Source organism: Neophocaena asiaeorientalis, unplaced genomic scaffold, assembly GCF_003031525.2.
Source record: "Neophocaena asiaeorientalis asiaeorientalis breed wild unplaced genomic scaffold, Neophocaena_asiaeorientalis_V1.1 scaffold133, whole genome shotgun sequence".
In the NCBI taxonomy this organism is placed as follows: Eukaryota; Metazoa; Chordata; class Mammalia; order Artiodactyla; family Phocoenidae; genus Neophocaena; species Neophocaena asiaeorientalis.
In genome coordinates this window covers 6,692,972-6,717,106 of record NW_020174429.1, presented here as the reverse complement: position 1 = coordinate 6,717,106, position 24,135 = coordinate 6,692,972, and the positions used below count along the sequence as shown (strand labels likewise).

Genomic DNA, 24,135 nt, shown 5'->3' with positions numbered 1-24,135 from the left:
GGGAGACCTTTGTCATCCTAAAAGGTGAATTACCTGTAGGTTTTTTCATCATTCTCTTTGGTGTATAACTCTAAACATTTTCTCAGGAAAGATGCTTCATGCCTTTCAAGGTAGAATGTGAAACATCTGTATGATCTATGAAATATTTAAAGGTATTTACAAATGAGATGAAGTAATATCTTTCTAAATTCAGCAAAGTACTGTAATCCTTGCAATGTTGCGTAACTATGTATGTGAGTTTCATACTTCTTATTTTTATTGCTTTGTAGTTTTTAAGGTGTAGTTATCTAATAACATTTAGGACACTGTCACCCTATGCCAGGAACAATTCTAAGTACTTCACCTGTATTAATTTCTTTAATCCTCCCAGCAACTCTCAGAAATAGGTCATATTATTATCCCCGTTCTTCAGAGGAGGATACTGTCATTGATTAAGTAATTTTCCTAACTGCTAACTATGGAGCGAACATTTGAACCTTTGACTTGACTATTGATACTCCTACCTGGTGGTCTGAGATACCTCCCAGCTATAGAAATGTCTCTCTCTTTGCTACTTTAACAAACACAGCTTTTTTGTTGGCTTTCTGCACCACGCTGTGGATGACAGTCAGAAACAACACTTACTAATCAGGTAAATACTTTGCTGAGATGAGTTGGCCTTTCGCTGTTGGTCTACCCTCGTGAGTACTTAGTACAGAAAAGCTTCCTGCTAAAAATCTGCTAATTTTATCCTTATCATTCATGCCTTTATGCCACATTGAAGATTTTTGGTAATGCATTTCCTGGCACATGTGTAGGGGTGTTGGGATCATGAATTCTGCTTTAAGCGTCTGCAGTGTGGTAGGAGATTTCACCTTTCACTTAGAGATCACTTAGGTTCCTCTTATACCCCAACCATCACGCTGGGTTGTAATAAATGTGAGCTTTTGGAATGGACCCATCTAACTGACCTAACAGCCTGGATGATTTCCATTAGAATAATGTATTTTCAAATCAAAAATGGAAGGACACTGTTGAATTTTATGTGGGTTTCACATATTCATTTTTGAACACAGATGTACAGTTCAATGTAATACAGGTAGGACCTGCTCATGTGGTCTCCAGCTTCACTTTGGGATGGTGTTTGGATCTTTTGAGAAAAAGAATAAGCAGCTTCAGAAGCCTAAAAAGATCTGAACTCTTCAAATACAAAAGTATTGTTTTACTAACATCAGTAGATCATTTATATGTCACGTATGGATTATTTCCTATCTCCTCATCATTTCGGCTTCATCATTTGAACTCTTTCTTTAAATAAACATTTCTGAGTGATAAAAAATCATTACAATGGAGAATGAAATTTATTAGCCTAAAACTAGTACCACACAGAAAATACAAAAACAAAAACCTCAATTGTAGTCAAAGTATTTGTACTTATAATTATACTAATCAAAGTATTGGATAAGAGGGTCTGAGGTGGGCTATGAAGTAACTACATGGAGGTGGGAAATGAAAAGAAACTCAGTTTCACTTTGATTACATACATTGTTACCAATTATCATTAAGAAATGTTTAAACAATTGGTATAATATATACCATTTTAATAATTGCTTATGATATGCCTTAAAATAAAGAAAACTGATGCCATATTTTGTGGGGTTTGTTTTTCTTTTTACATTAAAATTATTATGCATAAATGAATTAAGTAGCTGTTATTTGACTGTTAATGACAATATAACCCATAATAAATAGTTTTTGTCAGTGAGCAGATATTTAGATAGCTCCTTGAATTTTTCTCCTAATTTTCTGTGAATCCAAATTAACAGCAAAAGTAATCTATTATGTTTTTATTCTAAATTTGAAAAAAATGGTAGCATTATAAAATTAAGAACACACACTTTATCGAATTCTTTCATACTGCTTCACTTTGAAAATTCTTAGCTGACCTGAAATCTTCTGATCTGAAAATAATTATAGAATCTTTATCAATGTCAGAGTAGGGATCCAATCTATCAATAACTAAAAATTCTTTAAACAAATATCATAAACATTATGATTCCTTTCCTACATCTCTTCCTTCCTTCCTTCATATTGAAATATAACTCAACAATAAAAACAAACCACAAATATTACAACAATGGATAAATATCAAATTATTACACTTGAAAACATCCAGTAGAAAAACAGAGGATATACCATATTATTTTATGGGGACAGAGAGCAAATCAGTGTTTGGGGACAAGAGTAGAGGGAGAGAGTGTGAAGGAGTACAGGGAAACATTGGGAAGTTAACAGCGTGTTCAGTGTGTTGATAATGGTCATATTTTCATGGGTATGTTTTATGACAAAAAAATCAATAAATTGTACAAGTTAAACATTTACTTCAATAAAGTAGTAAAAAAAATTTTAAGTTAACACTATGTTATTCTACAATCCACCCAGTTCGTTTCTCACACTAGATTCATTCATTTCTTCTTTCACCAAATATTTATTGGGGCTCTCTATTTGCCAGGCGTTGTTCTAGATGCCAAGGCGACAGCAGTGGGGAGAGGGAAGAGGTGCATCTGGCAGGGAAGAAAGAAAAGGGGAAAATCTCTACCTTCATGGAAATATCTTCCAATGATGAGGAACAGATAAACTCAGGGAAGTGCTATGGACTCTGAAGAAAAGTGGAGCAGAACATAGGGAAAGGGAGGTACCGGGGAGGAAAGGCTGTGGCGGCAATGTTTATCTGACCGATAATTGAAACTAAACTGTGTATAGATTGGTCAGTTAAATAGGATACTGATTTTAAATAAGACCTCTCTCTTTGAAGGTAATATTTAAGCAGAGATAGGAAGAATGCTAGGGAAGTGATTGGAAGGAGATGCTTTTTGGTGGAAGAGGGGTCCAGGCAGAGGCAAGCACAAGTGCATGAGTCCCTAGGGGCAGGCAGGCCAGGTGTATTCCGGAATAGCCAGGAGGACATCAGCTGGACGGGCATGTAAAGAATAAGCCCCAGGGGGGGCTTCCCTGGTGGCGCAGTGGTTGGGAGTCCGCCTGCCGATGCAGGGTATATGGGTTCGTGCCCCGGTCCAGGAAGATCCCACATACCGCGGAGCGGCTGGGCCCGTGAGCCATGGCCGCTGAGCCTGCGCGTCCGGAGCCTGTGCTCCGCAACGGGAGAGGCCACAACAGTGAGAGGCCCGCGTATACAAAAAAAAAAAAAGAATAAGCCCCAGGACTGTCTAAATTATTTTCCACGCAGCGTATTCCTTCACATTTCCATTGTATAAGCCATCCCTTTTATTTGTTTAGTAAGTTATCCTTCAAGTTCTTTTTTGACTTCCTAGTGGTGGTAAGCTAATGATTTTCAGGAATCTGTATCTCAGTCCCCTCCTTTGCCCATGTTTCCCTGACATACAGAGCAAGCTCATGTTCTGTGGAAGGGGCAGTGAAGAGAAAACTGCCCTTAAAAGGTTCATTTGCATACAGAGCAAGCTCATGTTCTGTGGAAGGGGCAGTGAAGAGAAAACTGCCCTTAAAAGGTTCATTTGAGAAGTCTTGTTTTGACCTACCCTGTTGGCCTAGAGGACTCATGCAGAACTGCTCTTGGAAGTCAAGGGAGGAGCAGAGCTCCCGTGAGGCTGGGTAATATGGCTTCATAATCCAATGTGTTGACATGATGCCAAGTTGCTCGGGAATGAACTTGTGATGTAAGTTTCTCTAGGGAATCAATCAAAGAGATTGAAATCTGCTGCTTTTCCTTTAAAACCTTTTGGTTAAAGGTTTAAAAAAGAGAGTTTTTTAAGAGAGTCTTTCTCTCAGAGACCTACAGAAATGGTCCAAAGTGATGATAATTTCAAAAATCTGATTCCTATCACAAAAATTTTCTATTACTTACAATATAGCCTCAGTCAAATTATAATTAGTGTGTTGGCCTCCTAAACCATAATGCAAGTCCCCTAAATGAGTTTCTAACAGAAGAGCAATGCTCACACTCTTATTACAGCTATTCTTTCTCCACAAGTAGTAATCCATATTAGAAATGAAATTTTCCGGGTTTCCCTGCTGGTGCAATGGTTGAGAGTCCGCCTGCCGATGCAGGGGATACGGGTTTGTGCCCCGGTCCGGGAAGATCCTACATGCCGTGGAGTGGCTGGGCCCGTGAGCCATGGCCGCTGAGCCTGCGTGTCCGGAGCCTGTGCTCCGCGACGGGAGAGGCCACAACAGTGAGAGGCCCGCGTACCGCAAAAAAAAAAAAAAAAAAAAAAAAAAGAAATGAAATTTTCCTTGGTGTAGAGAACTGTGATCATACAAATACCTTACGTCCAGTTTTAAAAAGAGAAATCCTACCATTACAAGATGGCCTTATTTTTTTCCTCAATAGGGGGCATGTTATGACTATTTTTACACCCTATAAACCATTAGGAAAAGCAAGTCTCTACTGACTTGTCTTGAATTATTTAAGATGAATCCAGGAGGCAAAAGATTCTGCCTGTGTGAAACAGCATTACTGCTACCATAGAGTAAAGTTGAGAGAATGGTGCCAAGGATTTATTTGCTTGCAGTGGGAGAGTTGTTTATCTTTAAATTAAAAACTCATCATTATCTTGGCAAAGCCTATCTAAGTAACATATGGAGGGAGAACAACTCTGGGAACAAGGCAGCCTTTGCAAATGAACATTTAAGAGGAAGCTATATGGTTGTGGTCTTGAATTGGCCTTGAACATGGTCCTGTCACCAGTCTGTAACTAAAGGAGATACTACCACCCACCTCAGCATTTTATTATGGTGAAGAAATAGGTTATAATACATTGAGGTGTTGACATACCATGGAATACTGTAACATGCTAACTGCTAACTTTATAAATGTATCATTTAAAATTATTAGAAAAGGTCCCTTGAAAATTCCAGCCTTTAAACAAATAATAAATTAGAAAGTTTAGAGAGATGGATAAAAACCACTTGGCCATTTTTTTCTTAAATTCCGTATAAATGTGTTAGCATACGGTATTTGTCTTTCTCTTTCTGACTTACTTCACTGTATGACAGACTCTGAAGAACCTAGGGGTAAGACAGGAATAAAGACACAGACCTACTAGAGAATGGACTTGAGGATATGGGGAGGGGGAAGGGTAAGCTGTGACAAAGTGAGAGAGTGGCATGGACATATATACACTACCAAACGTAAAATAGATAGCTAGTGGGAAGCAGCCGCATAGCATAGGGAGATCAGCTTGGTGGTTTGTGACCACCTAGAGGCGTAGGATAGGGAAGGTGGGAGGGAGGGAGACGCAAGAGGGAAGAGATATAGGAACATATGTATATGTATAACTGATTCACTTTGTTATAAAGCAGAAACTAACACACCATTGTAAAGCAATTATACTCCAATAAAGATGTAAAAAAAAAAAAAAACAAACCACTTGGCCAAATCCAAATCACTTCTTTCCTAGTTCTTAATGGATATCACTTTTAATGGGATACAATTCCCATACTGATACTGATTTAATGTTCCCCATTCACCATTCATTCAACTCCAGCACAGAAATAAGATTGCTTTGAATATACAAAATAATTGATAAAAATGCATTTTTATTTGCAAAGTGCAGAAACAATCACTGAATACAGTTCTCAACCATAGTTTTGAAACCCACACACCACAAAACCATTGGATGCTCTGATTTCTGAAGCTACTAGAACTTTGGTACAACAAAATCCTGACCTAACAGTGTCTGTCAGGCACCACAGTCTATTCAGGGTCACGGAGAATAAAAACTCCGTGTTTAAGGGTTTAACTTACATTCATGGCACTAGACAAAACAGAGATCTGAGTAAATGACAGAGAAAACAATCGAACGTGCTTAGCCTAAAACTGAGGATAATATCACTTAAAAGTAGCCCACTGGGGCACACTGCAGCACTTCAGTATTACGCCAGAACGTTGTCTACTTTTAACACATTAAGTGGGATAATTTCAGATACAGTCAGTATCTTTTATAAGGCTGTGGACACAGAAGCCCTATTTATACAAGGAGGATGTTGGCCAGATTGTAATATACTATCTAGAATGTAACTGGATTCCTTGAGAGAAATACAAGATGACCTACAAAATGAAATAGAACTCATATTTTTTCAATAACTTGAGATATATTAAACATTTTCAATCAAATACAATGACAGTAAGCCGACTACCCATTTCAAGTTTCCAATATCTCTACTAAAATTAGTGTTTTGTCCCTGCTATAACACTTGTGAAAGTACGGTTGTGAAAGTATGGCTGTGATATTTTATTATTCTTAGCTTGGGATAATAGTGTTAGTTTATGAAATGGAACATAATTTACAAACCAGTTTCTATATATGTTCTCCTTTGGGCCAGACATGAATGAACCCTGTGAGGCATGTAGGATTTATAAGCCTCCTACTTGGAGAAGCCATATTTAATGACATACCCATGGCCCCCAAATTGTTCTTTTTGGCCACTTTCCTTTCTAAAATACTAGGCTTCCTCTCAAATAACATTTGAAAAAAATAACCTGGAGAAGAGTAAGGATAAGCATACGTTATTACTTTGCTAGGGACAGATACTATTTTGATGTGCCAGCAGACATAAGGACAACAGCCATTGGTTAAATAAGGGATCCATTAGGTTAAGAACAGACATGCGGCTCCTACAGAACTTGCTAATGACTAAGTCGACTGAGGGATAATAGCCATGACTTCCACGACCAGTTGGAAAGAAAATGAACTCGAAAACAGATTTAAATAACTCAATTCAAAGACAATTTCTTTGTACTCTTTTTCTTCAAAAGAGAACACCTTTTTAAATAACCCCATTATTTTGGTACTCATGGTTTTTTATGTTTGCTTGTTATTCTCTCTAAATATGAATTTAGAAAATATCTCAATCATAGGCTGTTGGTAAAAAGAGCTCTGCAGAAAGGCATCTTTGTGATGCTACTTCTTAAAAAATTAAAGTGCAATTTATGAGAAAATTTGATTCAGATAGAGTAAATGTTTCCAATTTTCTCAAATTTTGATGCCAATCATGAAATATTTAGTGTTTCAATATTTTTATTAGCTTGGTTTTAAGGGCATAAACCTCTAGTTGGTAGATAAAAATAATGGCTAAATATTTGCCATAGATCTGGTTACAAACAACTTTGTCAGTCTTTTTTTTTTTTCCTGCCTAAAAATCAACCTTCTAAGTATGGTCTTCTCCATGTTCTGCCATAGTTAGAAACTCTATTTAGACAACTTTAATCTCTAATCGCTATAGTTCTTGCTCAACAATGTCAATGTGGTTGAGTCTCTACCCAAGAACTCCAAGGCAATAAGTTTATAAAATTCCCTATTCAGCTAACAATGTTTTATTTTTATCAGTTCTACTTTATGAGACAAGTATCTCCATAGATTTATAAAGCATTGAGACAACACTCATCTCAGAGAATACTCTCCATCTACTTTCCATATTCAAGAGCTCAGCACTCTCCCCAGAAATAAACTTATACCACTTTGGTCAAAGATCAAGAAGAAAATACAGCCTTTGGTGAATTCTTAGACAAGCTTTTCAAACATAGACAGTATCTTGGAATCTTTAAAAATGATAAAGCTTTCCCTAAAATATTCAAATACACTAGACTTCTTTTAATGCTTTCAAGCTTGGGAGTAGAAGGCGAAAGACAGCTTTTCTATCACTTTGGCTAATGTAGCTCCCAGATCTTCCTTTTAAAGAGTTATTAAGTATCTTAGGACACCAGAAACTTCAATATTATCTCTTTACAATTAGAATTTTAATCTCAAAAATTCTTTATGGATGAGGATTCTCCCTCAAATTTTTAGTTCCAGGTTATATGCTACATCTAGTTATACACTGGATCTCTTTACACACATATTGCTTCTCCTTCTAACCGATGCACCCACTCCATTGGTGAGAATGTATACGAGCTTCATCAAATTTGTTGATTCCCAGTGGACAAAATTTACACTTTAAAGAATATTTCAGCTGTTAGTAAACTATCTTTTAATGTAGTGAGTCCTCCTCTACGGTCACGTTTCTCTCTCTTATAAAGAAGACAAGAAACGCCTGATAAAAACTCTCGCCCTGTTCCTCCTATCTGTACAGATTGGCAGAGAATAACATACGAGAAGCATAACAAAGACACCCACTGATACATAGAATGTCCCATCTGGTTAAACACAACAGGTAAAATATTTACTTTAGAAAACGCTGGTTTCAAATTTGTTGCAGCGTGCTAGCTGATAATATGGAAATGACAGCAACTTGGCTGGAGTGGGACTGGCCGGAGTTTTGAAATTCTTATGTAGAGACCCACAAGCTCAATTCCCAGCATTTAGCATTTTTTTTCCTGCCAATTTGTGACTTGTTACCCTCATCACACCAAGACAAACATGTTCTCTCAACTATATTTGATACATTTTTCATAGGACTTTTTTTTTTTTACATTAAAAGGTAACCTTGTACCTAATCACAGAGTCTCAAATAATGCCCACTCCCTAAAAAGTGACGAGGAGATGGTGGTAATAATCTCCAGATTTGAATAAGATTCTTATATCCTTTGCTGAAAACCTCAGAATACCTTTAGCTGCACTAGAGTCTCTGTGAGGCCTTCCTACAACATGGTATCATAGGAAATAAGCTATGGGGCTGGAGACAAATCTGGTCAAGGAGGTCTCCGAGGCACTGTATTAGAGCAATGTAAACATTAAACCAGTGTAAACACTTCCAAAATGGTTTCTATATCAGAAAGGAACTTCATGTACATTTTAAATAATTCTCCAAAATACGATATGGTTAACTAAAGCATTTGGGACGAAATAAGTAATACATATTGCTGTGTATTAAAGGGTGTATGCAATTGTTTAAAAGCAGTCTGTATACTTCGTGACCCCAAGTCAATTTGAAATTGTAAAATGAATTATACAGAATAATTAATTCTGAAATAATGAAAGAGTAATGGTTACTAGTAATGGTTACATAGACTTCAGGGTCTTACATCAAACTTGACAGAGAAAACATTGTTTTTAGATTAAGTGTTTATTTATAAGTAGAATACTATTTTAAATTAATTTTCTTGTCTGTTTTAAATTTCATTCCTCTTCAGATTACCCAATAATTGTTATTTTTATAGGAATAGTTCTTCAATTATAAGCATCGTCACCCTCTGCTTCATGCTATGGCTATCAAATAATGATCCTAAAATAGACCCTGAATAAAGGCTTGTTAAATAACTGACAGTGACAGAATCTTGGATAAGTAAATCAATCATGTAACTGGAAAATACATAGAAACAAAAAGGCATATCCAAAATAAAATGCTTTTTGGATTTTAGAAAGGCTAAGTGTTTCCTGTTGTGGAAATGCAGGGGGCATCATAATTTGAATCCAAAGGAGAAATCGACCTAATGACCGAAAAGTTCACCAAATTTTGCCACACCAATGGTTACATTGTTTTTGCTCATATTCGTTTCAGAAGAAACATCTTTGACGATAGCTAATAGCCTCCTATCCTCCTGGCACAGGCACTGAGGTCATAAATAGCATCACAGAGAAAAGCATCCTGGGAGTGAATACCCACTCATGACCAACCTTAGAAGCTGGCATCGTGCTGCAGAAATCAGAGGACCTGGGCAGCTGACAGTGAGAACTTGTTAATCTGTTAAGGACTAACTCCATTAAAGCTTCCAAGTTACCTGGATTCATGGCACATTTCTGGGTCTTGTAACTAGACAGTCCCTTGGATCTGTGTTCCTAAAACTGATTGACACCCAGTGGAGGTTGGCAGATGGAGGTTAAAGGTGGGGGACTGGGATTTAGAGTTTCCTATGTTTGTAACTTAACAAAAAATATACAGAGAGTCTAGAAAAGTGGAGTTTAATTGGAAAATTTTTCTACAAAGAGGAACTATCCTGTAGAAAAATCATATATTCACAATAAAAAGAGAAAACCTAAAGTATGATGACGTTGTTATTGACAAAATCGACTGAAATACATAAATAATAGTAATAGGAGTGGCCTACGTTTACCAGAAACTAAATCAAAAGCCAATGTTTAGATGCAATAATAATAGGCCAATGGAAAATAACTTTGTGATCATTTTTAGAAAGAAAAGACAGCATTATGTGAAAAATAAAGCCATTAACAAAAGTTTCGCTTAGATAAGATATAGCTCCATCTCTGCCAACCCCCCAATATAGTTCAAGCATAGGTGTTTTGCCTTAGGCAAAATAAAAACAGATGCTAAATACACTGTAATATGGCATGATGTATCGTCAATTTTTATGTGATAAATGACATGAAAATTCAGAGTGACCATAAAATCGATCCATCATTATTCTAAGTTGTTGATCTACAAAGTGACATCCCTCTATTTTTACAATTGATTCAAAGCCAGGGGTGGGTGTGGGTTGGAGGAGAGTAATGTGATTTAGAGTTTCCAGTACTTTGTAAATCAGAAAGAAACCTAGAATTAATAGTCACTTTTTATTTCATATCACCAACATATTTTATCTACAAAAATTAAGGCTAAATAGTTTTTCTTGAGTGCATAAAGAGACAGTTAATAAACAGCAATCTTTAATTTCTCTTTGTGACTTTTTATCATGATTGCTAAGAAATATGAAATGTGAAGCCGAACACTACACCAATTTCTAAAATTTTGTTGGAAATGCAAACCTCTGGAGACTCCCTTAATCCCAACTGATAATGTCAGCTTCTAATTGGCTTGAGTGAAATTTGGCTAAGTATCTCTCCCAGACATCTGTAACAGATACATTTAATTTCAGTTGCCCAAATGCCATGTTCCCATACCTTCATTTTTCTCCCTGGGCATTTCTCTTGTCCTCTGTCATTCACAGTCCTATTCTTGTCTATCTGCCATTTATTAAGAATATACAAATGGCATTATTACACAGTCTCCTACATTTTCTCAGAAGTCTGACATTCATCGTCTCGTAAGGTAGTCATTCTAGCACAGCTTATACGATGTACATGGTAATGTCACTCTTAATGAATCACTTAGAATTCTTTTTTGTGTATATGCATTTTTAGCTAATGTTTCTCCCAATGCAAACCTATAAAAGTACAAGTCAGATTCTATATAAGAAGTAAATCCAACCATTTAAGAAAGTCATCTTTCTATGTTATCCCTTTAGAAGCTTATTCTTGTCCCCAATGTGACAAGGTACCTTTGGTTCTTTTGGTTTGAAAACTCCCTGATATTTTTCTTCTTGTATGCTCTCTTATATACTCATCTTCTTTATAAGGAAAACAAATTGAGCATCCATGATGGTATGATGACGATGGAAAATCTTTGATCTTGTTTGGATGGGCCTCAGGGACAACTGGTCAACTCTTGAACACTGTTGACTACTGTGATTTCTTAAAATAGATTTTCTGGCAGAAGAAGAAAGACATGCCATTATGCATGGTCTACTCAACAACAACTGTGTGGTTTGTCACTCTTTTTGGAAGTGATGCTTGCGTGGGGTTCTGGATGATCGGTTCATATGGTAAAGTTTAGCAGGCACACTTCTTCTCTGCTGGTTTGTCCCCATCCAGCTTCCCAGAACTACCACCATTGACAGTGTCGGGGACTTGGGTCTTCTCTACACACTGTTCCATTCGTTTCATTATTAAGTCCAGAAGGGTTTCCACAGCCTTTTCCACATTCTGGCCAGTCGCTGCACTTGTTTCAAAATATGGTATGCTAGCATGGAAGAGATGACAAATATTTTTGAGAGGAAGGAACCAGAAAAGATACAACAAGATGTGCCAATGAGTCACACATGCAACAACATGGCTGGCTGAGAGATTGTGAAATAATCACGATTTTGCTGGCTGAGTTGGAAAACATCCTTGTTTTTCCTCAGTGAGTGAAAGCTGGTGGGTTTCTTTTTAGTATGGGTGTAACAAGTTTTATGGGCAAGGAAACTGATACAGGAGGTAATCAGGGACTTGAAGCCAAAGCATCATCACTGATTCTTAAAGATTAAGAGGGTAAAAATGCCTAAACTAGTGATCAATATTACCATTAAAACTATTACTTCCCTCCAATCAATTATCTAGAGGTCTGATTTAGAATTTAAGCAGGCACTGTATAGGATATTTATGTGAATACAGTCTATATTTATTTGGAATCCAAAGTTCCAAAAAGACATGTACATTTATAAAGCTCTCAAGGAGAATCCTTCAGTAAAAAATGGACAGATTTGGCAAAGATGCTTACATTTGAAAAAGAATGACAATTTCTGCCTTGGGAGTCAATTTACAATTACATGGAATATTTAAAAAATTTAAAGAGCTGCCATTTAAGCTCAGCTAGGAAAATGATTGCAATATTATGTCCAGGTCAGGTATCATTCCTTAGAGTTTTGTAGTTATCGATTGAGAGGCGGTAGAGTACAGTGTTGAAAAGCATGGACTCTGATCTCAGTCTGCCTGGGTTGAATTCTAGCTCTACTACTTACTATCTATGTGGCCTTCCATCAGTTACTCAATCCCTCTGTGTCTCAATTACTCATACATAAAGTGGGATAACTCTAGATTTCCTATATATGATTATGAGGGGTTAGATGAGTTAAAGCCTAGGAACAGTTGCTAGCACATAATAAGCATTCAGTAAATGTTAGCTGCTATTATTATGAAATAGTTCATTAAAAACATCACATATATTCCTCTGGAAGATCTTTTTCATTCATGCGACATTCCTGAATCAAAGGTATCCCTTCTAATATCAATCTCCTGACCCTACCCCATTACTAAGCAGCCGTGTGCAAGTTTAGAGGACATCTCCACGTGACTGACTTACCTGTATTTTTCAGCCAGGTCCCGGGCTTGCCGTTCGTTGACTTCTCTCTGGTCTGGCAGGTCTGCCTTGTTGCCAATTAATACTATATCTGGATTTTCACAATAAGCATTTGCTTGCAGTTGGCCTTGGAAAGAAAACAGATGGAACCAGCAAGTCAGTTATAAACAAGTGATGTCAAATGACTGCTCATACTTCAGAGTCCTAGTCTAACTGCTCATCTGTAGCCTGGCTGCTTACGAGTTATATTATATTAGCCAAGTTGCTTAACTCTTCCCAGCCACAGTCTCCTCATCTAGGAAATGGAGCTAATTCCTCACAGGTTGCGGGTTGTGAAGATTAATAAGAGTGTATGTGAAGCACTTGTATGAATACCTATCAGTGCTCCTCTATATCTGGGGAAATGCCCTTTGAGATGAACATACTGTTTTTCATTCCATTTATTCTTCAAATATAAGTGGAGAGAATAGAACGTGATCTTAAAGTACATAAGTTTGCTCTTTCCTTTAGGAGGCTGCTACATTTCCCTTTCTGAAGTTCAAGGTGATGATCCATAAGAGCAGAACATTTTTGAACCACCACAAATTCATGTAGAAACAATATTAAGACAGGTCACTTGTTTTTCTCGTTTCTCCAGGAGACACTGTTTAAAAGAGAAGGGGGGTGGGGGGAGGAGGAGGAGAGAAGAAGAAGGAGGAGAAGAAGAAGGAAGGGAGGCAGGGAGGGAGGGAGGAAGGAAGGAAACGATAAAAAAAACTTGTCAATCTATGTTTTCAAGGTTACAGGACTATTTTACGGTCTACCTCAAGGCAAGCTATTTGCAACCTTGCTGAGGTCAGAGAAAGAAGACAAATGCTTACTCTATAACACCAATTATTTGGATGTTAGAAATTAAAGCCTTATTAGATATGGCAATTAATTATCTTAAATCCCAACTGTATCTTTCTGGAAATTTTAGTAATAAGGGAGCATCTCATCTACCTTGAAAAATGATGAACGAATCAGTCTCTGAAAGAATTGAATAATCTTATTATCTCCTTATCTCCCCAGAATCTAATAATAACACCAAAATTTGGATAAAGAAATGTAATAGCAAAAGAAAATGGAGACAGATCCTAGGATAAACACTCATTTGGAGAAGCAATTAAGTCAGAATTTGTTGGTATTTTTCCCCACTGTTAGTGAACTTACATTTAAAGCATTTACATATATTATTAATTATATATAATATGTAATAATAAGATATGTATATATTTGAGAATCTACACAGCCAGACACTCAGCCAGGTGATCTGGGGTATCGCAATGGAACAAAGCAGACCAAGTCTGCACCTTTATAGAGCTTACATTCTAGTGGTAGAAAGAACCAAAACCACAAGTAAACAAAGAAATAATATAATATAATAACTATAATATAATAAATATAATATAATAAATGTAATATGTGTCAGGTGGTGGCAGTGACCAAATGAAACAGAAAGTGTATTGAGGGCATACAGAGTGATGAAGAGCACTGTTTTAGATGGGGCTGTCAGGGAAAGCCTCTCCCAAGAGATAAATAAGGTTTGAACAAGAACTTGCCGGAGATGAAAGAACTAACACACGCTATAAATTGGAAAAGAGAAATCAATGCAGAGGCGAAGAGAAATCAATGTAGAGGCGAAGAGAAATCAAAGTCTCCAAGGCAGGACTGTGCTTCTCAGGGGAGAGACCTTTAGCTGGAGGCCAGTGAGCTGGGGCACAGTAAAAGTGAATTAAAGAGGAATTCCAAGTGAGATGGGAAATCCCAAAAGGACTTCGAGCAGAGCAATAATATGATCTAGTCTTTTAAAAAATATCACTCTGGCCACAGACAGCCCTGACAAATCTAGAAATGACAAGTAGCACCAGCCCCATGCGACTGCTGGTATGTCCCACTAGGATTAAAACTGGTATTTGTAATTTAAAACATGCAAATGAAATATTGTCTTTAGTGCTACATCAGTTTAAAAAATAAAGGAAAGATCAAATACCACGCCTCTGTGCTGACGTATCAATCTGGCTTTAATAACTGACTAGGCTACTTTGAAACTTTATATTATGTTTAAATTGCCATAAAGGCTGGAGATTTTTCTGTACCAGTCTTCCTCACATTTGAACACTTTTCTAAAAAGAAGTAAAATTTCAACGTGAGCTTGTTGACTGACATGCTACCGTATTTTCACGTGGCTGCCCTGCTCTGAAACAATTTCCCACCTAATTAACCCATTAGTTCATTAACACTCTAGTTAACCCACGTGCAAGGGCACACACTGTAGGTACCAGTTGCCCCCTCAGAAAACGCTGCTGTTTTTCTGTGTCCCCACTAGGCTAGATGGAGTAGATGTGACCACTCATTTAGTTTTAAGACGTCCTTCAAGACTTACTGGATACGTGGAATTAATGGCCTGTCAGTTGCAACAATAAAGTCCTTACGTATAGGTGGTGATTCTTCTAAGGCGTCAAAGGAAAACACAATTTTAAGCCACTTTGGATGAGCCACATAAAAGCCACCGCTTTGAAGGTGACACAGGAAACACTAAACCTGTGACATTTTAGAGTTAATCTGTGGTCCCCAATCTGGTTTCATCTTGTGAGGCAGAGAAGCCAACGGAAGTTACTCGGTCCCACTTACTCATCCAGTTTCTGACATTTAAGAAGCTCTGTTGACTGGTGAGGTCAAACATTAATAAGAAACCCATGGCGTCTCTGAAAAACGCAGTGGTGAGGCTCCGGAATCTGCCAAAAAAGCACAGTGGATAGTTCTGAGAGTCAGTCCACATGCAAATTCTGATGACAATACAAACAACACTATTTCCCTTTCAGATATGAACTCTCCATGGCATCCCTCGGGATTATTCTGCCGAATAGGCAGAAAGACTGCTGAAGGGTCGGGGAGAACACCTGGTTGTGGATTTGTTTAAGATCGCGTCCCGGCTTTATGTTCCCTAGCAGGTATGCGTGCAAGAGTTTGTAAACTTCAACCACACGCTCGCGTACACAGCCCCTTGGAATCTTTCTCTCATTGGCTCATGGGCATCTCATGGCCCACAATTAAAATAGAAGCCACTTTAGAGTTGGGACTTTAACTTATACTTTTCAAATTTCTTGTCTGTGCCCAGAAGGAAGCTTGGCACATGGTAGCCTGAAAATGAATGCCTGTGATTACATGCAGAAAATCACAACTTGTTAGCAGCTGGAACTAGGGTTCTTTTGTAAGGAAGAACATTGGTGAGAAAACTCTTTTATAAGCACTCCTTAGGGATAAAACTGAGTTTTAGGCTGGCATGCATGTCTCTTAAGAAGGACGACAGTGAAGAAAGGAAAAAGAGGATGTTGATTAGGGGAATGAGGGAAGGGCAGAAAGAGTTGGTAGTTGAGCAGAGAAAGCAAGAAGTCTCATCTCTAATGGAGGATTTTGAAGAACGCACTCCTTCAAGTGCGATGTAAAGACTTTCTCTTGTTCCAACCCCTTCTACCCCAACATCCTCAGGGAAGTTGAAGATGCTTTGAGATCCACTTCAATGTCAGCAATGGGCGAAACAAGAGATCACACGTAAGGTCCAGAGAAGGTTTGGGTTATACTGATAAAGAAGTGAATTTGGCAATTGATTTTTAGAAAGGCACATGACTTTGAAACAGAGAAGCGTATCACTTCTTATCCTAAATGTCCTCCTAATTTTGGATCTCCTATTTTGGCCTATTTGTAGATTCTTGGGTTTCCTCTGGGTTCTATTCTTGACCTTTTCTTCCTCTACATATATTCACTGGTTAATCTCATTCACTTCCCTGGCTCAATTATCACCTATATGTTGAACCCCAAATTTATAGGTCTAAATTTTTCCTGCCTTCCACACCATATGCCCAATTACTTGTTTGATATTTCCACTTGGAGGAAACTAAGGTACCCTCAACTTCATGTGTTTAAAACCAAACTGGCCCCTCCTCCTGATTTTCTGTCAATGACATCACCATCCTCCTTGGTCACCACAGCCTTTCTACCTCACCTGCTATATACAAGCAATCAACAAATATCTCCTTTCTCATTTGAGTCCACGTACCCTGCCACTACTCTAGTTTTGGACCCATTATCTTCCACCTGGATAATTTCAACAGCCTTCTCAACAGGCTTCCTGTCTCCAGTGTCGTATGGGATCCTCCCCTTCCCTGATTTCTTCCCACTGATTATATAAATCCTCTGCTAAAAACATTTAAATGATGGTACTTTGCTTAAGATAATGACTGAACTTTTCAACAATCCGTCAAGGCTCTGCATGAACTAACCCTTGCTCATCTATCCAGCTTCATCTGTTGACTACCCACAGGCAAGCTGATCTTCTTTTAGTTCTTAGAAAGTTCACTCTCTCCCCTGGGCTTTCACACATGCTGTTATTCCTGTGGGTAGCCTCACCTTCATGCTTCCTTTACCTTCTATCCTTTCAGCCTGGATAAGATTCACTCATACATTGTGTATGAGTATGTATATTTACATATAACAGTATCACCTCCCCACGCTGACTTCCCAACACCCTCATGTAGCTTATGGGCTCCTCTTGGTGCACCTGACAACCACTCTTTGTTTTCCTGTTACTGCCCTAAAGCTATTATTGCAATTGTTTATTTGTCCAAATTCTACCCCGGTAGCTCCAAGAAAAAAGGAGCTGTGTTTCTAACTTGCTATCCATTGTGTTTCTATGGCCCTGAGCACATTTTTGGCTCGCTAAATGCCTGTCAAATATAGATAGAGAAATAAAGAAAGAAAATAGCAAAGGATATAAATTACTAAAGTGTTAAATAACTTCAATAGAGAACAATACTTTCAATACCAAAGCAGGGAGAAGAGATATTTTAATGACTTTTTATTTCCAAAATAAGATTCCTTTGGTAGGACATACTCATTGATGATTACAAAATACCAAAAGTTTTACTCAGTTTTCTTCCTGTGGATTTGTTCCTACCAGTCACTAGAAGCTCGAAGATTACAGGGCTTTTATTGAAGGGTTCTTTCTCTGTCTTTGGGAACTAGCTGTACTCCCAAAACTGTCTCCTGCTCCAACCACAAGAGTGTGGCTAACTCAGCCACAATAGTCTCCTCTCTGTCCTCTCCTTAAGAGTGTGTGTGTGTGTGTGTGTGTGTGTGTGTGTGTGTGTGTGTGTGTATCTCATTTGAGGATAAGACTGTGCCTTATCCCCCTCTCATTGCCCACAGCACAGGACAGTTACTTTAAAACATACTTGCTCGATAAGATCTCATTGGAGTAAACACTTCTGCATCCACAGCAACATGGGTAAAATACTCTTGCTCTGGACCAGCTTCATACCCTGGACCACTCAGCCCAGTACCCTTGTTAACCCCCTTACTCTCCAGGGTTTACTCCAGGGGAAAGCTTATTGATTTCTAGCTTCACCCACCAACCTCATTGTGTCCCCGGGGCGGGGGAAAGCTAGGACCCCATGAGAAAACAGATCCTAGGGCACATTATAGCTCCTTCTCCCTCACTGAGAACTAAGTCTGTGCCCTGCATCCTTTAGGTTTACATAAGGGGTATGATTTTTGTCCTCCTTCCCATAATGTGCCTTTTATCAATAAGCATTATGTTACGTGGCTTATACTGCCAGTCGTCCTCAGGCACAGGGCTGAGGTGTGAGGCATTGTTCATCCTGCTGCTTAGCTGTACCTTTTGTATACAGAATGCAAAATTCTCAAGGAATGAATAACCTTGATGTACTAAGACTGTCCTTAGTATTTCCTATTTCACTCCTGGAGCAGCTGTCTTAAGGGGACAGATGAGAGAAGCCTGCCATCACGCTAGGCTGACATATCGTGTGTGAAGACATATGGGAACCACATTTTCTCATATTCCTTCTTCAAAAATGAATTAAATCGGCCTATAAAACATACATCTTTGTGACAACAAAACTGACATATGAACAGAGATTCTTGTAAGGAGTGACTTCAGAAGAACCAGCCGTGTTGAAGGATGTATGTAAATGGAATTCACAGTCAAAAAAGCTCACAGAGAGGGCCCAGGCACCTCTCCTGGCGTTTACACTCACTGAAAGCGAGAATGTTTTGGATTCATTTCAAAGACTGAAGTGTTTACCAGCATAAACATTGTAAGACGTGTGATGTAGAATTGGGAGGTATGTGCCTTCTAAATATCTTCTCTGACAATCTATTGCCAATTTTTGTTTAATCTAATATTGAAAAGCTTCACTAGCTTGGGGTCTTTTGCACTCCGGAAGTTTGAATCTCAAAGAAATATATTTTCATCAAATAATGGCATAGCACCTCCAGCTCTAAACAATCCACACTACTGTCTACTGAGTGTCTCTTGACTTGGACGTTGTACAGAGATGAGGCTGAAAAACCAAGTATGGCCTCTGTCCTTATAAAGCTCACAATTGTGTTGGGGTGAGAAGGTCACGAGTGAATCAGAGGCCAGCAGTTACAGATAAAAATAAAAGATTCACCTTACTGCAAGGTGGTATACAATTAATTGAGTAATTTAAGGGATGGAAGAATAGATGTAGGAGTTCAAGAAAGAGGGAGTTTGTTTCACTTGGGGTGTTCAGAAGAGCCCCGACAAGCAGGTGTAATGTGAGCCAGGCCTGGTGAAAGGAGAGGCTCAGGGAAGGTGGAAAGGGAGTAAAACATTCCAGCTGGAGGTTGATGGTGAAACCAAAATCTCAGAGAGTTAAGCCAGTCAAAAGGCACAGGATGAGAGTCTGTGTGTAAGGGCAGAAAGAGATGAGAAAGATATTAACACCCTTTTCTTCAACTCCCTCTTCAAGTAGTACTTGTAACAATGTCAATTTCCCACCTCAGTTTAATTAAATTCTGGAGAAGTTTTTTTCTTTTTTCCCCTATTACAAAGTACAAAGACAATGCATAAGAATTTTCAGAGATTTCTGAAAATCTGATTTTTGAAATCTGTACCAAATACACAGTGCTAGTTATGGTCGATTAACTACAAATAATTTATTTTTATTTTTTGATACAAATGTTTATTTTGAAACCAGAAGGAGAGTTGCATATCCTTACAAGTCCACATACCACATACAGCATTCACATTAAAATAAGTTTTCCTAAGATATTTGTAGCTAGAAACAAAGTAATTCACTGTTACCTCTCTTGTCCCGCTGTGTCCCAAAGCTGGAGATGCACCTTAACTGCTTTCCCTGTTGACCCATTTGGTCCCTGTGTGTTATAAACCTGAAAAATACAAATGTCATCAGTTGATACTGCTTTGGATTTTGTCAGCATTCAAATTCTCTGGGTTCACTCAGCATATTTTTTCTTCATTACTATAATCAAAGTTCATAGTGCAAAATAAATATTTGCTCTGTTTTGTTTCCCCAGAAGTATCACATATACTCTCACTTTTAAATGTCAAGTATAAGTATGGTTTTCAAAACAATTTAGGCATCCTGCAAACTTAAATTAGACACCTTCTGTCATTTCCTCATGGAGGCAGCAAACATTAGATTTAGGACCCAACTTCTACGTTCAAATATAGACTCTTCATTTAACTTCATAGAAGCTTATTTTCCTTTAGCAAATTTAGACCCATCATTTCCTCCTACTTTACAGAGTTACTGCTAACTTGAATGACATAGCAGATGTGAAGGCATTTTTAAAACAGTAAAATGCTTTACAAATACCTGAATATCCTCTACTGTGAACTGGACTTTCAAAATGAAAAACACATGGAATTTCTCAATACGTTTACACAGGATATTTCAAGCCTTTCCTTACTAGTCGTTCCTTCAAAGGCTCTTTTTAGAAAAGTTTAAATTTTTTAAATGATGGCATTTTGACTTCTTATTTAAACAAAGCATAGAAATTTTAATATTTATCCAGTTCTTTTACTTATGGCTTAGTGAAGATGTTTTAAAGGAAAAACTTTGCAAAGATTTATACCTAGATTGGGGTTGGGGGTGGGGAATTGGGAGGGGAGAAGGCACAGAAAAACCCTGGAAGGGTTGGGAGCAAGTTGGCTAAGACTATAGTACTGGACTTTCAGATAAGGTACAGGACATTATAAGGAACCATGATTTAACTTCTCAACATCATTTTCTTTGTTTGTTTTTTTGGATTTGTGATATCAACTGGAAGCCGCCGCCATCTTGGCAATCAAGAATACCTTGGGTGGCAGTAAATCTGGCTAAGCTCCTGTGTCTATGTTACACGTCTCACATGTCACAATATCCTTGTCATTAGCGTCTAGCATAGGAGAAGGAAGTGGTTGTGATTCTCACTTAAAATCCCTTATCTTGAAAAATAGCATGGATTGGTCTCACATTCTGTTCATAAGAAGCTAGTGATTGATGGCTGAGTCTACACATAAATAAAAATGCAGCAAGAACTCACAAAGCTCATGTTTCAGCTATTTACCAATCATTCTTTTAACTTTTTTTGTAAGCATAGGGAAATGAACACTTGTTTTTATTGAGGAACTCAGATCAAGAGTTAATGATTTTAGATACTAATTCATGTTTTGAAAGTTGCCTTAAGAATTCATAGAAAACACACTATACAAACCCATAAATGATTTTTGTGTACTTCTGGAGACCAGTGATACTGCCACTCAACTTTTTCTAAGCAAAATGTTATTTATAATTGAGACAGTAAAAAATAATATTTAAACTGGATTAAAGTGACAGGTTATGAATTTCATGTGATAAAAGACGGTCACCTTGCAATGCAATAAACATAGCTTCTTAATCCTTATCTTTTTTTCTTTTCTTCTTTTTTTTTTTTTTTTATGTGGTACGTGGGCCTCTCACTGTTGTGGCCTCTCCCATTGTGGAGCACGGGCTCCGGATGCGCAGGCTCAGCGGCCATGGCTCATGGGCCCAGCCGCTCCGCGACATGTGGGATCTTCCCGGACCGGGCCACGAACCCGTGTGCGCCACCAGGGAAGCCCTTAATCCTTATCTTATATAGTAGGATCAGCAACCAGTTAACAGTATGGTTAAAAACTCACCACACGTTTTTCCCGAAAGTCTATCCCTACTGTCGTGATGAACTTGGGATTGAATTTATTGTCTGTGTAGCGATAAAGAAATGTCGTCTTCCCCACCCCAGAATCTCCAAGGGCCAGGAGTTTGATCAGATAATCATAGTCCCCATCGGTCATAGTGATGGTCTTGGCGGGCCTGTGTAGGAGGAAAAATAAGTACTTATGATTAAAATTGGTTTTCCTTTGCCTTCCTGCAAAGCAACGTAAATTTAGCTTTCAAGGGTAAAAAATTGGAATGCCTCTATTCTGTGACTCGGTGAGTTAACTAGTTCAGAGCAGCTTCAGGAGTAAGGACTCTTCTATGATTTCACTTAGTACCTATCTTTTTATATCATGTCAGGTAATATGGAACGAAAAGCTATGTGATACCCACCATGGCTATTGCCACAGCAATAGTAGAACTTAAAGACTTATAGCTTTTTTTTTTTTTTCAAGCCAGTGTCTCTTGGAATCAGGAGTGTGGTGCTAGGAAAAAGAGTCATAGGGAATAGAAAAAACTGTCCAAGATGATGCAGGTGTGCTAGAGGGAGATTGAAATTATATATGAGTAATGGAAGAGAAAAACCTAGGGGGATATTCTGCATGTAATCCTGCAGGATGAGCTTTCTATTATATGCATACAAAAGATTCCTTTTTAATTTAAAAAATTTCACAGCTGAAATGACAACCTTTAAAAACACTGATCTGAAATCATTTCAAAAGCACTGTTTTAAAATCTTACGTTCTGAAATACTGAACCCTCTGTTCTCCAATGGCAAATCTGCTGTATTTGGCAAATCTGCTGAATATTTTCTAGGCCTTGAAAATAGGGAAGAGCTATTCAGAGGCATACCTACGGTAATTCTTCTAATATTTCTCCTGAAGGAACATCACTTGCCATTTCACCCACTGCCCTAACCTCTCCTGCCTTGGTTTTAATTTCTTCTGTTGTTACAACGGTTATGGGTGATGCCAAGGGCCAAATCCAAAAACAGTGATGACATGAAAACTACCACCACATACCTTTGAATTACACCATCACCCACTAAACACTTGATGTACTTTTCCACTCTTGAGGTTAGCAAAATGATTTGCCATTTGGTACAACTTTCTGATTTGTGGGTTATACAGATGGATAGAGGAAGGCTTATGAAGACATCCCTAGAATAGAAACATTTCTCTCCTATTAGGTAAGAAGGAGGAATATTTCCTCACCTCTACAATCCAGAAAACACTGTACTCTTCAGGAGTTCTGAGGTGATCAAGATCAAATGTCAACAACAAGCTGCTCCATGGACATATCTGAAAACTGCTACATAATTCTAATCAGTTTTCTACATGTAAGAAAATGATGCACATATTCATCAATTTAAACAAAACTTTATTTTTTACATTGTCATTTTGGTACAGGGTCAAAACTAAAAGGTTCCATGTCTTTGGATAAATAATGATGATTAGGTAGTTAGCCAGCCAGTATTATTACATCATTTGGAAGATTTACAAGGTTTTTACATTAGAATTTTCAAAAATTTGAACCCTATTGATGCTAAATCCTCCTAAATGTATTACAGTTGATGGATGTATATTTCTTTAATTAATGAGTGGTTTTTGAGGTCAGGTGTTTTGAGAGCTGCCAATATATATTTTTGCACTAAAGTTTTCCTCTCTTATAACATCCTTTCTTCACTGAGTAGGGCTCTCAGTGTAGATGTTTGCTGACTGTGAATGTACTCTTTTTCGTTTTTAAGATCTATACAAAGCATAACCATTGCTCAGGAAGAGGTATCTTCCCGGACCGGGGCACAAACCCGTGTCCCCTGCATCGGCAGGCGGACTCTCAACCACTGCACCACCAGGGAAGCCCTCTTTTTCTTTTTTAAGATCTATACAAAGCATAGCCATTGCTCAGGAAGAGGTGCATAGCAACCATCAACAAGCAGCCTTCCTTAATGCAGGGATACAGATATCTCCACTGCTGACGTGAAATTCTTCTTGGAAAATGTCTGCATTGATCAACCCCCTCGCGGTGAGTAGTTCTGCGTTTGGGTTGGTGCCAAATATCTTACCAGGACTTTTTGGTTGAAGATGTTGCTGTTTCTAGTCTTTGAGCCAAATGGGTTGCTAGAGGAGATTGCTGTCAAAGTCGTAAGGTTTCCCCCATCTAAGGTCTATCATCACCACCATCACTCTACCTTAGTCTCTCTTTCCCTTCCAAACGTGCTCATGTGAAACTCCTCTGAAGGGTGATAAAGTCTGTTATTTCACCAGTAAAATCGGATAAAACTGTTAATTCTCTTGTGAAAAAAAACAGATGAAATTTAAAT

General features: G+C 38.1%; 1 protein-coding gene across 1 annotated transcript in view; it reads right to left on the bottom strand.

The window, feature by feature from the left end:
- Positions 1 to 11,398: 11,398 nt before the first annotated feature.
- Positions 11,399 to 24,135, bottom strand: part of RAB27B (RAB27B, member RAS oncogene family) — a 57,084-nt gene continuing 44,347 nt past the window's right edge. Inside the window, exons 2-6 of the mRNA XM_024756828.1 lie at positions 21,797 to 21,968; positions 19,937 to 20,022; positions 15,442 to 15,545; positions 12,793 to 12,916; positions 11,399 to 11,691 (exon numbers count right to left, since the gene is read on the bottom strand). Coding sequence (XP_024612596.1) covers positions 11,502 to 11,691; positions 12,793 to 12,916; positions 15,442 to 15,545; positions 19,937 to 20,022; positions 21,797 to 21,949 — 657 coding nt within the window. The 5' untranslated portion in view covers positions 21,950 to 21,968 and the 3' untranslated portion in view covers positions 11,399 to 11,501. The remainder of the gene's footprint in view (positions 11,692 to 12,792; positions 12,917 to 15,441; positions 15,546 to 19,936; positions 20,023 to 21,796; positions 21,969 to 24,135) is intronic.